Here is an 18,069-nt window from a genome sequence, read left to right as displayed (position 1 = left end):
CTGCTAGACTATTTAATATCAAAACCATGTCCAAGGATGGCCCTGCTAGACTATTTAATATCAAAACCATGTCCAAGGATGGCCCTGCTAGACTATTTAATATCAAAACCATGTCCAAGGATGGCCCTGCTAGACTATTTAATATCAAAACCATGTCTAAGGATGGCCCTGCTAGACTATTTAATATCAAAACCATGTCCAAGGATGGCCCTGCTAGACTATTTAATATCAAAACCATGTCCAAGGATGGCCCTGCTAGACTATTTAATATCAAAACCATGTCCAAGGATGGCCCTGCTAGACTATTTAATATCAAAACCATGTCCAAGGATGGCCCTGCTAGACTATTTAATATCAAATCCATGTCCAAGGATGGCCCTGCTAGACTATCTAGTATCAAAACCATGTCTAAGGATGGCCCTGCTAGACTATTTAATATCAAAACCATGTCCAAGGATGGCCCTGCTAGACTATTTAATATCAAAACCATGTCCAAGGATGGCCCTGCTAGACTATCTAGTATCAAAACCATGTCCAAGGATGGCCCTGCTAGACTATCTAATATCAAAACCATGTCCAAGGATGGCCCTGCTAGACTATTTAATATCAAAACCATGTCCAAGGATGGCCCTGCTAGACTATTTAATATCAAAACCATGTCCAAGGATGGCCCTGCTAGACTATTTAATATCAAAACCATGTCCAAGGATGGCCCTGCTAGACTATTTAATATCAAAACCATGTCTAAGGATGGCCCTGCTAGACTATTTAATATCAAAACCATGTCCAAGGATGGCCCTGCTAGACTATTTAATATCAAAACCATGTCCAAGGATGGCCCTGCTAGACTATTTAATATCAAAACCATGTCCAAGGATGGCCCTGCTAGACTATTTAATATCAAAACCATGTCCAAGGATGGCCCTGCTAGACTATTTAATATCAAATCCATGTCCAAGGATGGCCCTGCTAGACTATCTAGTATCAAAACCATGTCTAAGGATGGCCCTGCTAGACTATTTAATATCAAAACCATGTCCAAGGATGGCCCTGCTAGACTATTTAATATCAAAACCATGTCCAAGGATGGCCCTGCTAGACTATCTAGTATCAAAACCATGTCCAAGGATGGCCCTGCTAGACTATCTAGTATCAAAACCATGTCCAAGGATGGCCCTGCTAGACTATCTAGTATCAAAACCATGTCCAAGGATGGCCCTGCTAGACTATTTAATATCAAAACCATGTCCATGGATGGCTCTGCTAGACTATCTAGTATCAAATCCATGTCCAAGGATGGCCCTGCTAGACTATCTAGTATCAAAACCATGTCCAAGGATGGCCCTGCTAGACTATCTAGTATCAAAACCATGTCCAAGGATGGCCCTGCTAGACTATCTAGTATCAAAACCATGTCCAAGGATGGCCCTGCTAGACTATTTAACATCAAAACCATGTCCAAGGATGGCTCTGCTAGACTATCTAGTATCAAAACCATGTCCAAGGATGGCTCTGCTAGACTCTCTAGTATCAAAACCATGTCCAAGGATGGCTCTGCTAGACTCTCTAGTATCAAAACCATGTCCAAGGATGGCCCTGCTAGACTATCTAGTATCAAAACCATGTCTAAGGATGGCCCTGCTAGACTATTTAATATCAAAACCATGTCCAAGGATGGCCCTGCTAGACTATTTAATATCAAAACCATGTCCAAGGATGGCCCTGCTAGACTATCTAGTATCAAAACCATGTCCAAGGATGGCCCTGCTAGACTATCTAATATCAAAACCATGTCCAAGGATGGCCCTGCTAGACTATTTAATATCAAAACCATGTCCAAGGATGGCCCTGCTAGACTATTTAATATCAAAACCATGTCCAAGGATGGCCCTGCTAGACTATTTAATATCAAAACCATGTCCAAGGATGGCCCTGCTAGACTATTTAATATCAAAACCATGTCTAAGGATGGCCCTGCTAGACTATTTAATATCAAAACCATGTCCAAGGATGGCCCTGCTAGACTATTTAATATCAAAACCATGTCCAAGGATGGCCCTGCTAGACTATTTAATATCAAAACCATGTCCAAGGATGGCCCTGCTAGACTATTTAATATCAAAACCATGTCCAAGGATGGCCCTGCTAGACTATTTAATATCAAATCCATGTCCAAGGATGGCCCTGCTAGACTATCTAGTATCAAAACCATGTCTAAGGATGGCCCTGCTAGTCTATTTAATATCAAAACCATGTCCAAGGATGGCCCTGCTAGACTATTTAATATCAAAACCATGTCCAAGGATGGCCCTGCTAGACTATCTAGTATCAAAACCATGTCCAAGGATGGCCCTGCTAGACTATCTAGTATCAAAACCATGTCCAAGGATGGCCCTGCTAGACTATCTAGTATCAAAACCATGTCCAAGGATGGCCCTGCTAGACTATTTAATATCAAAACCATGTCCATGGATGGCTCTGCTAGACTATCTAGTATCAAATCCATGTCCAAGGATGGCCCTGCTAGACTATCTAGTATCAAAACCATGTCCAAGGATGGCCCTGCTAGACTATCTAGTATCAAAACCATGTCCAAGGATGGCCCTGCTAGACTATCTAGTATCAAAACCATGTCCAAGGATGGCCCTGCTAGACTATTTAATATCAAAACCATGTCCAAGGATGGCTCTGCTAGACTATCTAGTATCAAAACCATGTCCAAGGATGGCTCTGCTAGACTCTCTAGTATCAAAACCATGTCCAAGGATGGCTCTGCTAGACTCTCTAGTATCAAAACCATGTCCAAGGATGGCTCTGCTAGACTCTCTAGTATCAAAACCATCTCCACGGATGGCTCTGCTAGACTATCTAGTATCAAAACCATGTCCAAGGATGGCTCTGCTAGACCATCTAGTATCAAAACCATGTCCAAGGATGGCTCTGCTAGACCATCTAATATCAAAACCATGTCCAAGGATGGCCCTGCTAGACCATGTCCTTTGCGGTTCTGCTGGATCTGTTGGTTGGAGCATGTTATTAGCTACACCAGAGTAGCAAAACAAACGACAAGTTAGCCATAGCACAGACAGACTGGTGCCAAGGATAGTGCAGTGTCTGGATGGAAGTTGCAAGCAGCCAAGCACTGCTGTAGTTTAGTTTTAGCATCAAAACAAATAGCTCTAGTAATTCACTTGTATCATCTGAACATACTGTGATTATTATCTATGTTCTACTACGCTTATTTGCTGCTTGAACAGTCTGTTTGCTGAAAGGACCGTTGCTATAGGCTCATTGGTTTGGTCCTGTTGCTATGTGGGTGATACCTCCCAGCTGTCCTGGGGAGTGATGGTCTCTATGGTAGAGCTGTAGTAGGGGCACATCTGAGCATGGGCAGTGGCCTCCTTGGCTGTCTGGCTGGCTGGATTTCTGGGTAGGAGACATTGGCTGTGTGCCTCAATGCAGCAGAAAGAATCTCCACAGAAACAGCAGCTGAATGGATATGTTTCTCAGATACAGGATAAGAAATACATATCAGAAATAGGCTGGGGATTCTTCAAGACAGATCTATAGTCTCTGAGCTGTTTATTTGGTTCTTGTTTATCACGGGATCTTCAACGTGTATTTTCACGTCATATGAACACGGGTATTTTCCGCACTGCATATTTGATTGAATTGCAGTCCTGGCGGCTGTATTGTGTTTCATTGTTACTGTATTGATTTGAAGTCAGCTTCTCTGAAGCCGTGTCAGACCCCTGCAGAGTGAGCAGGTCTCTGTGTGTGTAACCTGACTCCCCGTTCCTCCCTGCACACACACTGCTGTTCTGGAGGGGGCAGCTGTAGGCAGGGGGGCAGACTGGTGTCAGCTGTCTGTCAGCCCTCTGCTCAGGGCAGGCTTGGCCACAGAGACTGCAGCCACAGTCCTCCCTGCTCCCTGTTCACCCACACAGCCCCTTCCTGCCCCCTGTACACCCACACAGTCCCTTCCTGCCCCCTGTACACCCACACAGTCCCTTCCTGCCCCCTGTTCACCCACACAGCCCCTTCCTGCTCCCTGTTCACCCACACAGCCCCTTCCTGCTCCCTGTTCACCCACACAGCCCCTTCCTGCCCCCTGTACACGCACACAGCCCCTCAAAGGCCATCACATACTCCCACACAGCCCACAAACACACCCACAACCCCTCACTTCCCTGTGACTTTAATTAAACCTGGGATAGCCCCAGAGCAATTCCTGGCCCCTCATTCATTCTTCTATGCCCAACTAGTCATACCAAGCTTCCAGTTGGCTCAATCAACCTTTTCCCCCCTGCTCTGAAACTCATTGTTATGAATGAAAATGTGTTCTTTAACAACTGACCTGATAAAGTGGATAAAATATCATGAATATTTTTCTAGGGGTTCCGAGGCACAGTAACCGATGCTCCAGACTTTGATGCCAGTGTAGATGCTGAGACGCTCTACAATGCCATGAAAGGCATCGGTGAGTAACACTGTAGCTACGCTCAAGATCCACTGTAGGGCAGGGGTACGCTAGCCTGGTAAAACCAAACAGAACACTGCACTGCACTTTGTTTCAGTTTACTTCAGTTCTGTCTGGTTTTATTAACCAGGCTAGAGATACACAACTCCAACACCAGTATTCAGGGCTGTTTAGAACAGGGCTGTCCAACCCTGTTCCTGGAGAGCTACCCTCCTGTAGGTTTTCACTCCAACCCTGTTCCTGGTGAGCTACCCTCCTGTAGGTTTTAACTCCAACCCTGTTCCTGGAGAGAGACCCTCCTGTAGGTTTTAACTCCAACCCTGTTCCTGGAGAGCTACCCTCCTGTAGGTTTTCACTCCAACCCTGTTCCTGGAGAGCTACCCTCCTGTAGGTTTTAACTCCAACCCTGTTCCTGGAGAGCTACCCTCCTGTAGGTTTTAACTCCAACCCTGTTCCTGGAGAGAGACCCTCCTGTAGGTTTTCACTCCAACCCTGTTCCTGGAGAGAGACCCTCCTGTAGGTTTTCACTCCAACCCTGTTCCTGGAGAGAGACCCTCCTGTAGGTTTTCACTCCAACCCTGTTCCTGGAGAGCTACCCTCCTGTAGGTTTTCACTCCAACCCTGTTCCTGGAGAGAGACCCTCCTGTAGGTTTTCACTCCAACCCTGTTCCTGGAGAGATACCCTCCTGTAGGTTTTAACTCCAACCCTGTTCCTGGAGAGATACCCTCCTGTAGGTTTTAACTCCAACCCTGTTCCTGGAGAGAGACCCTCCTGTAGGTTTTCACTCCAACCCTGTTCCTGGAGAGATACCCTCCTGTAGGTTTTAACTCCAACCCTGTTCCTGGAGAGATACCCTCCTGTAGGTTTTAACTCCAACCCTGTTCCTGGAGAGATACCCTCCTGTAGGTTTTAACTCCAACCCTGTTCCTGGAGAGATACCCTCCTGTAGGTTTTAACTCCAACCCTGTTCCTGGAGAGATACCCTCCTGTAGGTTTTAACTCCAACCCTGTTCCTGGAGAGATACCCTCCTGTAGGTTTTAACTCCAACCCTGTTCCTGGAGAGATACCCTCCTGTAGGTTTTAACTCCAACCCTGTTCCTGGAGAGCTACCGTCCTGTAGGTTTTAACTCCAACCCTGTTCCTGGAGAGATACCCTCCTGTAGGTTTTAACTCCAACCCTGTTCCTGGAGAGATACCCTCCTGTAGGTTTTAACTCCAACCCTGTTCCTGGTGAGCTACCCTCCTGTAGGTTTTAACTCCAACCCTGTTCCTGGAGAGCTACCCTCCTGTAGGTTTTAACTCCAACCCTGTTCCTGGAGAGCTACCCTCCTGTAGGTTTTAACTCCAACCCTGTTCCTGGAGAGATACCATCCTGTAGGTTTTAACTCCAACCCTGTTCCTGGAGAGCTACCGTCCTGTATGTTTAAAACTCCAACCCTGTTCCTGGGGAGCTACCCTCCTGTAGGTTTTAACTCCAACCCTGTTCCTGGAGAGCTACCCTCCTGTAGGTTTTAACTCCAACCCTGTTCCTGGAGAGATACCATCCTGTAGGTTTTAACTCCAACCCTGTTCCTGGAGAGCTACAGTCCTGTATGTTTAAAACTCCAACCCTGTTCCTGGAGAGCTACCCTCGCTACCCTCCTGTAAGTTTTCACTCTAACCCTAATCTAGCACACCTGATTCTGGTAATTAGCAGGTTGATAAGAATCAGGTTAGTTACAATGGGGGTTGGAGCAAAAATATAGAGGAGGGTAGCTCATAGGAATAGATTAGAATCATTCTATTTCAGTGGTGTAGCTCTCCAGGAACAGGGTTGGACAGCCCTGGCTTACAAGGTTCTAAAGTCAAATGTTACTAATGATGTTACTGTTGATCTTCCTCTGTGCTCTGCAGGCAGCGACAAGGAGGCCATCTTGGATTTGGTCACTGGCAGAAGCAATGCTCAGAGACAGGAGATTGTACAGGCGTACAAGTCTAGCTATGGGAAGGTACAGGAACATCACATCATAACATCTAACATAACGTCTATCCTCACGTTTCTGTACCTTTCCAGAGCTGGACCTGGATTGCATTGAAATCATATATTTTTTTAGGGGGAGGGGGGATTCATGTACATAAACATCACTATATATCATTTGGTGTTGAATGCTTTGAGATAAATACCAGAAAGTACCCATTGTTACTGTGACCCACTCTATGATCTATAGTTAATACCAGTTAAATACTGGATCAGTACCAGCTAAAACCACGGTGTAAAATTTAGCTATACCACAAATTGCACAATTCAGTGTGCCATTTATTAGAAGGTACAATACATTCTTAGTTAAATTCCAGAGGTGCATGCATCAAGGGAAATAGTTTGTGAACATTAGCTAACATTTCCCATTTGTGTTGTTTTATACTAACGTTAGCTAACATTTCCCATTTGTGTTGTTCTATACTAACGTTAGCTAACATTTCCCATTTGTGTTGTTCTATGCTAACATTAGCTAACATTTCCCGTTTGTGTTGTTTTATGCTAACGTTAGTATAATATTTCCCATTTGTGTTGTTCTATGCTAACATTAGCTAACATTTACCATTTGTGTTGTTTTATGCTAACATTAGCGAACATTTCCTATTTGTGTTGTTTTATGCTAACGTTAGTATAACATTTCCCATTTGTGTTGTTCTATGCTAACATTTACCGTTTGTGTTGTTTTATGCTAACATTAGCTAACATTTCCTATTTGTGTTGTTTTATGCTAACGTTAGTATAACATTTCCCATTTGTGTTGTTCTATGCTAACGGTAGCTAACAGTCTGTGAAGGTAGTGTGCAGAGAACGTCAGTGTCTGTTTAGGGTCTAAACTGCCACTACAAATATTAATGTAACCTTGTAGGCTTTCTATTACATGTAGTAGGAATAGCAAAGTCATTTGCAGTTTGACTATTGTCCCTAAACTACCTCAGTTATCCTTACAAAACATGATCTGTTTGATGTTTCACTGTAACATTTTGGAATATTCATTCAAATCGTTCAACTGAAATTGTTGCTAAGTAACATGTTTGCCGCTAACAGAAGCGTTGTTGAACTCACTATACTCTACTGAGCCCATTGTGTCACAAATCATGACAGGATAACTTCAAAACAGACACGTGTCTTACTAATTGTGTTGAATTCTTTAAGGTAAGTTTGTCCAGTCAATTTGCAATTCACAATTCAGTGTGCACACACCGTGAGAGGGTAACTTCATAACAGACGTCTCTCTTCCCCAGGACCTGATAGATGACCTGAAGTATGAGCTGACGGGGAATTTTGAGCGCCTCATCGTCAGTCTGATGAGACCCCAGGCCTACCATGACGCCAAAGAGATCCACGATGCCATCGAAGTAAGATACTGTAGTAGAGATCTGTGATGCCATCAAAATAAGATGATGTAGTAGAGATCTGTGATGCCATCAAAGTAAGATAATGTATTAGAGATCCGTGATGCCATCAAAGTAAGATAATGTAGTAGAGATCCGTGATGCCATCAAAATAAGATAATGTAGTAGAGATCCGTGATGCCATCAAAGTAAGATAATGTAGTAGAGATCCGTGATGCCATCAATATAAGATACTGTAGTAGAGATCCGTGATGCCATCAAAGTAAGATAATGTAGTAGAGATCCGTGATGCCATCAAAATAAGATAATGTTGTAGAGATCCGTGATGCCATCAAAGTAAGATAATGTAGTAGAGATCCGTGATGCCATCAAAATAAGATAATGTAGTAGAGATCCGTGATGCCATCAAAATAAGATACTGTAGTAGAGATCCGTGATGCCATCAAAATAAGATACTGTAGTAGAGATCCGTGATGCCATCAAAATAAGATAATGTAGTAGAGATCCGTGATGCCATCAAAATAAGATAATGTAGTAGAGATCCGTGATGCCATCAAAATAAGATAATGTAGTAGAGATCCGTGATGCCATCAAAGTAAGATAATGTAGTAGAGATCCGTGATGCCATCAAATGGTTAAATTTTGGAAGTAAAAAGTTAAGAAACAGGAAAATGATCAGAATTGAGAATAGCCACATCAGACACCAACTGTTACACAGCCCAGTTAGTAACTTGTGCCATTCTGTATTTAATATAATGCTTTATTTTCTAAGGGGGCAGGAACAGATGAGAAGTGCCTGATTGAAGTCTTGGCCTCCAGGAACAACCAACAGATACACGACCTGGTGGAGGCATACAAGGATGGTAAGATATATTTCCTCCCTCCCATTACATAGTAAGATATATTTCCTTCTTCCCATTAGATGGTAAGATATATTTCCTACCTCCCATTAGATGGTAAGATATATTTCCTTCTTCCCATTAGATAGTAAGATATATTTCCTTCTTCCCATTAGATAGTAAGATATATTTCCTACCTCCCATTAGATGGTAAGATATATTTCCTCCCTCCCAATAGATGGTAAGATATATTTCCTACCTCCCAATAGATGGTAAGATATATTTCCTACCTCCCATTAGATGGTAAGATATATTTCCTCCCTCCCAATAGATGGTAAGATATATTTCCTCCCTCCCATTAGATGGTAAGATATATTTCCTACCTCCCATTAGATGGTAAGATATATTTCCTCCCTCCCAATAGATGGTAAGATATATTTCCTCCCTCCCAATAGATGGTAAGATATATTTCCTCCCTCCCATTAGATGGTAAGATATATTTCCTACCTCCCATTAGAAGGTAAGAATATATATTTCCTACCTCCCATTAGAAGGTAAGATATATTTCCTACCTCCCATTAGAAGGTAAGATATATTTCCTACCTCCCATTAGATGGTAAGAATATATATTTCCTACCTCCCATTAGAAGGTAAGAATATATATTTCCTACCTCCCATTAGATGGTAAGATATATTTCCTACCTCCCATTAGAAGGTAAGATATATTTCCTACCTCCCATTAGATGGTAAGAATATATATTTCCTACCTCCCATTAGAAGGTAAGAATATATATTTCCTACCTCCCATTAGATGGTAAGATATATTTCCTACCTCCCATTAGATGGTAAGAATATATATTTCCTACCTCCCATTAGAAGGTAAGAATATATATTTCCTACCTCCCATTAGAAGGTAAGAATATATATTTCCTACCTCCTATTAGATGGTAAGATATATTTCCTACCTCCCATTAGATGGTAAGATATATTTCCTCCCTCCCAATAGATGGTAAGATATATTTCCTACCTCCCATTAGATGGTAAGATATATTTCCTACCTCCCATTAGATGGTAAGAATATATATTTCCTACCTCCCATTAGAAGGTAAGAATATATATTTCCTACCTCCCATTAGATGGTAAGAATATATATTTCCTACCTCCCATTAGAAGGTAAGAATATATATTTCCTACCTCCCATTAGAAGGTAAGAATATATATTTCCTACCTCCCATTAGATGGTAAGATATATTTCCTACCTCCCATTAGAAGGTAAGAATATATATTTCCTACCTCCTATTAGATGGTAAGATATATTTCCTACCTCCCATTAGATGGTAAGATATATTTCCTCCCTCCCAATAGATGGTAAGATATATTTCCTACCTCCCAATAGATGGTAAGATATATTTCCTCCCTCCCATTAGATAGTAAGATATATTTCCTCCCTCCCAATAGATGGTAAGATATATTTCCTACCTCCCATTAGATGGTAAGATATATTTCCTACCTCCCATTAGATGGTAAGATATATTTCCTACCTCCCATTAGAAGGTAAGAATATATATTTCCTACCTCAAATTAGAAGCTGAATGGTGGAGATGCCTGCAGATCCATCAAACAATCGATCTTGATCTTGAGCATCAAAACATAATCACAATGAGTGCAAAAAGCCAAATAAAGTTACAGTATGACATACACCATATTATAATAATAATAATTTATTCAACTTTTATAGCATGTTTTATTAAATCTCAAAGAGCTATAAGCAACAACAAAAAATGAAAAAAAAGATACAATTTAGAAAAAACTAAAACAAATAGTTCATGACCGATCATGGCAAGCAGGGTAGTTAATTAATGTCTTGAGGCAGTCGGCACCAGGAGGAAGGCTCGAGGAGAGGCAGTTCAGAGGTGAAACAGAGGGGGGATCACATCCAGGGGGTGTCAGACTGGTCCAGAGCTGTTCATCAAGGGCACCCTGGCCCTTTCCGTAGCTGAAGCAGCGCTTCTCAGTAGTAGTCTCTGAAGTCAATCTCCATGGGTAGAACTCCTTCACTACAGTACCGATGTGTAGCACCCACCAGGGTAAACCCACGACAGCCGCGAAAGCACCAGAAAAGCACACTACACATCAGTCCAGAAGCTAACCACTGGAGAAAACTGCTCAAAACTTCAACTTCAGCATCTTCAACGAGCCTGCCATCTCCAAACAACACCCCCTTACTTTGAATCAAAACATAGCTAGCTAAATAGTTTGCTAGCAACTTAGCTATCTGAGCTTCTTGATGACAGTGACGCATTAGTTAGGTGAAACCAACTGACTTACCAGTCATGCCATGCCGATCGCTAACAAATTAGCTAACAAAAGCAAAAATGTTATTAAAAAAATGCAATCAAAAGTACTTCAAATGTATTCAATATTTACACATTTACAGGAGCTCCTAGCCTAGGCTGCTATTCCGGCGTCATGGCAATGATTGAACCTCAAATATAGTACATCACAGCTATAGTATGAAATACACCTGTATTCAGCTGACACACCAAATACATCTACAGTATGAAATACACCTGTATTCAGCTGACACACCAAATACATCTACAGTATGAAATACACCTGTATTCAGCTGACACCAAATACATCTACAGTATGAAATACACCTGTATTCAGCTGACACCAAATACATCTACAGTATGAAATACACCTGTATTCAGCTGACACACCAAATACATCTACAGTATGAAATACACCTGTATTCAGCTGACACCAAATACATCTACAGTATGAAATACACCTGTGTACAGCTGACACACCAAATACATCTACAGTATGAAATACACCTGTGTACAGCTGACACCAAAAACATCTACAGTATTAAATACACCTGTATTCAGCTGACACACCAAATACAGATATATGATTTTGATTTGATCACTCTTTTGTTGCTGAGAATGTGGCTACACAGCAGGAAATGCAAACGTGTAGTGTATTCAAGGCTTCTGAAGTTTGTCATTTCCACTTGAATTCCCATTTCCTGTTGCTGCAGCTACAGTATGACATACTCTACAAAAGTATGTGGACACCCCTTCAAATTAGTGGATTCGGCTATTTCAGCCACACCCGTTGCTGACAGGTGTATAAAATCGAGCACACAGCCATGCAATCTCCATAGACAAACATTAGCAGTAAAATGGCCTTACTGAAGAGCTCAGTGGCTTTCAACGTGGCACCGTCATAGGATGCCACCTTTCTAACAAAGTCAGTTTGTCAAATTTCTACCCTGTTAGAGCTGCCCGGTCAACTGTACAGTGAGGGAAAAAAGTATTTGATCCCCTGCTGATTTTGTACGTTTGCCCACTGACAAAGAAATTATCAGTCTATAATTTTAATGGTAGGTTTATTTGAACAGTGAGAGACAGAATAACAACAAAAATATCCAGAAAAATGCATGTCAAAAATGTTATAAATTGATTTGCATTTTAATGAGGGAAATAAGTATTTGACCCCTTCTCAATCAAAAAGATTTCTGGCTCCCAGGTGTCTTTCATACAGGTAACGAACGGAGATTAGGAGCACACTCTTAAAGGGAGTGCTCCTAATCTCAGTTTCTTACCTGTATAAAAGATACCTGTCCACAGAAGCAATCAATCAATCAGATTCCAAACTCTCCACCATGGCCAAGACCAAAGAGCTCTCCAAGGATGTCAGGGACAAGATTGTAGACCAACACAAGGCTGGAATGGGCTACAAGACCATCGCCAAGCAGCTTGGTGAGAAGGTGACAACAGTTTCTGTGATTATTCGCAAATGGAAGAAACACAAAAGAACTGTCAATCTCCCTCAGCCTGGGGCTCCATGCAAGATCTCACCTCGTGGAGTTGCAATGATCATGAGAACGGTGAGGAATCAGCCCAGAACTACACAGGAGGATCTTGTCAATGATCTCAAGGCAGCTGGGACCATAGTCATCAAGAAAACAATTGGTAACACACTATGCCGTGAAGGACTGAAATCCTGCAGCGCCCGCAAGGTCCCCCTGCTCAAGAAAGCACATATACATGCCCGTCTGAAGTTTGCCAATGAACATCTGAATGATTCAGAGGACAACTGGGTGAACGTGTTGTGGTCAGATGAGACCAAAATGGAGTTCTTTGGCATCAACCCAACTTGCCGTGTTTGGAGGAGGAGGAATGCTGCCTATGACCCCAAGAAACCATCCCCACCGTCAAACATGGAGGTGGAAACATTATGCTTTGGGGGTGTTTTTCTGCTAAAGGGACAGGACAACTTCACCGCATCAAAGGGACGATGGACGGGGCCATGTACCGTCAAATCTTGGGTGAAAACCTCCTTCCCTCAGCCAGGGTATTGAAAATGGGTCGTGGATGGGTATTCCAGCATGACAATGACCCAAAACACACGGCCAAGGCAACAAAGTAGTGGCTCAAGAAGAAGCACATTAAGGTCCTGGAGTGGCCTAGCCAGTCTCCAGACCTTAATCCCATAGAAAATCTGTGGAGGGAGCTGAAGGTTCGAGTTGCCAAACGTCAGCCTCGAAACCTTAATGACTTGAAGAAGATCTGCAAAGAGGAGTGGGACAAAATCCCTCCTGAGATGTGTGCAAACCTGGTGGCCAACTACAAGAAACGTCTGACCTCTGTGATTGCCAACAAGGGTTTTGCCACCAAGTACTAAGTCATGTTTTGCAGAGGGGTCAAATACTTATTTCCCTCATTAAAATGCAAATCAATTCATAACATTTTTGACATGCGTTTTTCTGGATTTTTTTGTTGATATTCTGTCTCTCACTGTTCAAATAAACCTACCATTAAAATTATAGACTGATCATTTCTTTGTCAGTGGGCAAACGTACAAAATCAGCAGGGGATCAAATACTTTTTTCCCTCACTGTAAGTGCTGTTATTGTGAAGTGGAAACGTCTATGAGCAACAACAGCTTAGGCCACACAAGCTCACAGAACGGGACCGCCGAGTGCTGAAGCGTGTAGCTCATAAAAATCGTCTGTCCTCGGTTGCAACACTCACTACCAAGTTACAAACTGCCTCTGGAAGCAACGTCAGCACAAGAACTGCTTGTCGGGAGCTTCATGAACTGGGTTTCTATGGCCAAGCAGCCACACACAAGCCTAAGATCACCATCATGCGCAATGCAAAGCATCGGCTGGAGTGGTGTGACGCTCGCCGCCATTGGACTCGGAGCAGTGGAAATTTGTTCTCTGGAGTGATGAATCACGATTCACCATCTGACGGACGAATCTTGGTTTGGCGGATGCCAGGAGAACGCTACCTGCCCCAATACATAGTGCCAACTGTAAAGTTTGGTGGAGGAGGAATAATGGTCTGGGGTTGTTTTTCATGGTTCGGGCTAGGCCCCTTAGTTCCAGTGAAGGGAAATCGCTACAACATAGAATTACATTCTAGATGTTTCTGTGCTTCTAACTTTGTGGCAACAGTTTGGGGAAGGCCCTTTCCTGTTTCAGCATGACAATGCCCCCGTTCACAAAGCGAGGTCCATACAGAAATGGTTTTCCGAGATCGGTGTGGAAGAACTTGACTGGCCTGCACAGAGCCCTGACCTCAACCCCATCGAATACCTTTGGGATGAATTGGAACGCCGAAGGCCTAATCGCCCAACATCAGTGCCCGACCTCACTAATGCTCTTCAATCAATCAATCAATCAATCAATCAAATGTATTTATAAAGCCCTTCATCAGCTGATGTCACAAAGTGCTGTACAGAAACCCAGCCTAAAACACCAAACAGCAAGCAATGCAGGTGTAGAAGCACGGTGGCTAGGAAAAACTCCCTAGAAAGGCCAGAACCTAGAAAGAAACCTAGAGAGGAACCAGGCTATGAGGGGTGGCCAGTCCTCTTCTGGCTGTGCCGGTTGGAGATTATAACAGAACATGGCCAAGATGTTCAAATGTTCATAGATGACCAGCAGGGTCAAATAATAATAATCACAGTGGTTGTAGAGGGTGCAACAGGTCAGCACCTCAGGAGTAAATGTCAGTTGGCTTTTCATAGCCGATCATTCAGAGTATCTCTACCGGTCTGGGACAGGTAGGTCAGGGGTTCCAACAGGTCAGGGGTTCCAACAGGTCAGGGGTTCCAACAGGTCAGGGGTTCCAACAGGTCAGGGGTTCCAACAGGTCAGGGGTTCCAACAGGTCAGGGGTTCCAACAGGTCAGGGGTTCCAACAGGTCGGGTTCCATAGCCGCATGGCTGAATGGAAGCAAGTCCCTGCAGCAATGTTCCAACATCTAATGGAAAGCCTTCCCAGAAGAGTGGCGGCTGTTATAGCAGCAATGTTCCAACATCTAATGGAAAGCCTTCCCAGAAGAGTGGCGGCTGTTATAGCAGCAAATGGGGGACCAACACCATATTAATGCCCATGATTTTGGAATGAGATGTTTGACGAGCAGGTGTCCACATACTTCTGGTCATGTGGTGTATGATAAACACAGCATGTTCCAGTGAAATCCTGGTTGTGTTATTTACTGTCTGTGTTCTTACTGTCTTCAGTTTACGGCTCAGACATCGAGGATTAACTGTCTGTGTTCTTACTGTCTTCAGTTTACGGCTCAGACATCGAGGATTAACTGTCTGTGTTCTTACTGTCTTCAGTTTACGGCTCAGACATTGAGGATTAACTGTCTGTGTTCTTACTGTCTTCAGTTTACGGCTCAGACATCGAGGATTAACTGTCTGTGTTCTTGCTGTCTTCAGCTTACGGCTCAGACATCGAGGATTAACTGTCTGTGTTCTTACTGTCTTCAGCTTACGGCTCAGACATCGAGGATTAACTGTCTGTGTTCTTACTGTCTTCAGCTTACGGCTCAGACATCGAGGATTAACTGTCTGTGTTCTTACTGTCTTCAGCTTACGGCTCAGACATCGAGGATTAACTGTCTGTGTTCTTACTGTCTTCAGCTTACGGCTCAGACATCGAGGAGGACGTTACAGGAGAGACCTCAGGGCACTTTAAGAAGATGCTGGTTGTTTTACTCCAGGTAAGTTGTTTTACAAGGTCACAGCCATGGAAACAGGACATGTAATTGATCTAAATGTGATTTGACTATTTGAAAGGCTGTCAATAGCTTGTTTTCTAGTTTTTTTTTTTTTTCGTAAGTAGATCTAGTCTGGGTACCAATCTGTTACCAAACTTGTTGTTGTCCTAACCAAGGCATTTGTATAGCTGTTTAGTCAGACTTCGTGTGTGTGTGTGTGTGTGTGTGTGTGTGTGTGTGTGTGTGTGTGTGTGTGTGTGTGTGTGTGTGTGTGTGTGTGTGTGTGTGTGTGTGTGTGTGTGTGTGTGTGTGTGTGTGTGTGTGTGTGTGTGTGTCTGTGTCTGTGTGTGTGTTTCCAGGGAACCAGAGATGAACCAGGAGTAGTGCATGCAGACCTAATAGAGGAGGACGCTCAGGTGAGTGTTTAAAGCAGTAGAACACGTTCACCATAATAGAAACACCAAACATTTGTTACCCTTTCTAACCCTATCAACCTCACCCCTGTTCTTCCTGTCTCTAACTATCCCTTTTCAACACTTTTCAACACTTTTCAGGTGCTGTTTGCAGCCGGGGAGGAGCAATGGGGCACAGAGGAGTCCATATTCATTATGTTGCTGGGAAACCGCAGTTTCGACCACCTCCAGATGGGTGAGTATAACACTGGGGTACATAAACATGAGGCTGAGAGCGACAACAGTATCATGACCTCAGCCTGACCAGAACACTGGCTAGGTCCCAAATGGCACCCTACTCCCTACATAGTGCGCGGTCTATAACCCATAGATGTTAACAGTAGTGCACTATGGAACGAATAGGGTTCCATTTGGAACGCATCCATTGTGACGTCAGTGTGACATTTACTAGTGTGAATCGGTCATTTCTTCTCACACCCACAACACACAGGGATCCTGGTTGTATCAGGCTGTTGAGTTATGTGTCTGTGGTCTGGTCTCAGTAGTTCACTGACTAGGATACCATGCCAGGGAATGACTCCGTTCTCTGTCTTCTTCCTGCAGTGTTTGATAAGTACCAGGAGATAGCAGAGACGTCCATAGAGGACAGTATCAAGAATGAGCTGTCTGGGGACTTTGAGAGACTCATGTTGTCTGTCGGTACGTGTTGACTCTTTCTGAGAGCAAACATGAAAATCCTTTCGCCTGGTTAAAAATCAGACGGAATCAACTTCAAATCAAATTGAACACCACCGTTGAGTACACTCACTGTCGTTTAGTCTGGTCTAAACATACCTAGTCAAGTCATCCACGAACTCTTATTTCAACATGTCTGTCTTGTGCTCACTGTCTCCTACAGTCCAGTGCATCAGGAGTGTACCTATGTACTTCGCCAAGCGTCTCTACAAGTCTATGAAGGTAAAATCAACTGCTTATTCTTATTAAAGTCTTTCAGTCTCAGCTGCGCTCATATCAACCTCAATCTGACCAACAAGCTCTCTATTCAATTCAAGGGGCTTTATTGGCATGGGAAACATACAGTATGTTTACATTGCCAAAGCAAGTGAAATGGATAAACAAAACTGAAATAAACAATAAAAAGTGAACAGTAAATCTCTCTCTCTCTCTCTCGCCATCCCTCCTTCACTCCAGGGTCTTGGTACGCAAGACAACACTCTGATCAGGATCATGATCTGTCGTTCTGAGATAGACATGCTGGATATCCGGGAGTGCTTCCGTATGTGCTATGAGAAGTCCCTGTACAATATGATCAAGGTGATACAACTTAACTTATCTTAAACCCGTATATGCTTTGATCCTATAGATTGTAACCTCTAGACGTTACAATGCCTCTTATTTGAAGTTCTGTCTTAGTTCTTCGTCACATTGTCTAGTGACTGAGATAAGAGTAACATTATGACTCTATACTGTCTATCTCCCTGTCTGTCTATCTGTCTATCTAACTAGCTATCTCCCTGTCTATCTAACTAGCTATCTCCCTGTCTATCTAACTAGCTATCTCCCTGTCTATCTACCTTAGCTATCTCCCTGTCTATCTAATTAGCTATCTCCCTGGCTATCTAACTAGCTATCTCCCTGTCTATCTAACTAGCTATCTCCCTGTCTATCTGTATATATATGTCTAACTGGCTGTATGTATATCTAACTAGCTATCTCTCTGTCTGTCTAACTAGCTATCTCCCTGTCTATCTGTCTATATCTCTGTCTATCTGGCTGTCTAACTAGCATCTGTAGATCTAACTAGCTATCTAACTAACTATCTGTAAATCTCCCTGTCTATCTAACTAGCTATATGTCTATCTAACTAAATATCTGTATATCTAACGAGCTATCTAACTAACTATCTGTACATCTCCCTGTCTATCTAACTACCTA

The 18,069-nt window shown here is 43.0% G+C and overlaps 1 protein-coding gene across 2 annotated transcripts in view; it reads left to right on the top strand.

Annotated features, from left to right (window-relative positions):
• Nucleotides 1–18,069, top strand: part of LOC139581761 (annexin A6-like) — a 47,703-nt gene that overhangs the window by 7,044 nt on the left and 22,590 nt on the right. For both annotated transcript variants that reach the window (XM_071411899.1, XM_071411898.1), the window contains exons 3-12: nt 4,396–4,480; nt 6,376–6,470; nt 7,741–7,854; nt 8,624–8,714; nt 15,645–15,724; nt 16,081–16,137; nt 16,276–16,369; nt 16,738–16,833; nt 17,033–17,091; nt 17,326–17,448. In XM_071411899.1, the coding sequence (XP_071268000.1) occupies nt 4,396–4,480; nt 6,376–6,470; nt 7,741–7,854; nt 8,624–8,714; nt 15,645–15,724; nt 16,081–16,137; nt 16,276–16,369; nt 16,738–16,833; nt 17,033–17,091; nt 17,326–17,448 (894 nt within the window). The remainder of the gene's footprint in view (nt 1–4,395; nt 4,481–6,375; nt 6,471–7,740; nt 7,855–8,623; nt 8,715–15,644; nt 15,725–16,080; nt 16,138–16,275; nt 16,370–16,737; nt 16,834–17,032; nt 17,092–17,325; nt 17,449–18,069) is intronic.

Source organism: Salvelinus alpinus, chromosome 7 (genome assembly GCF_045679555.1).
Source record: "Salvelinus alpinus chromosome 7, SLU_Salpinus.1, whole genome shotgun sequence".
Lineage (NCBI taxonomy): Eukaryota > Metazoa > Chordata > Actinopteri > Salmoniformes > Salmonidae > Salvelinus > Salvelinus alpinus.
The sequence above is the reverse complement of the archived record's forward strand: the minus strand, read 5'-3'. Positions and strand labels throughout refer to the sequence as shown.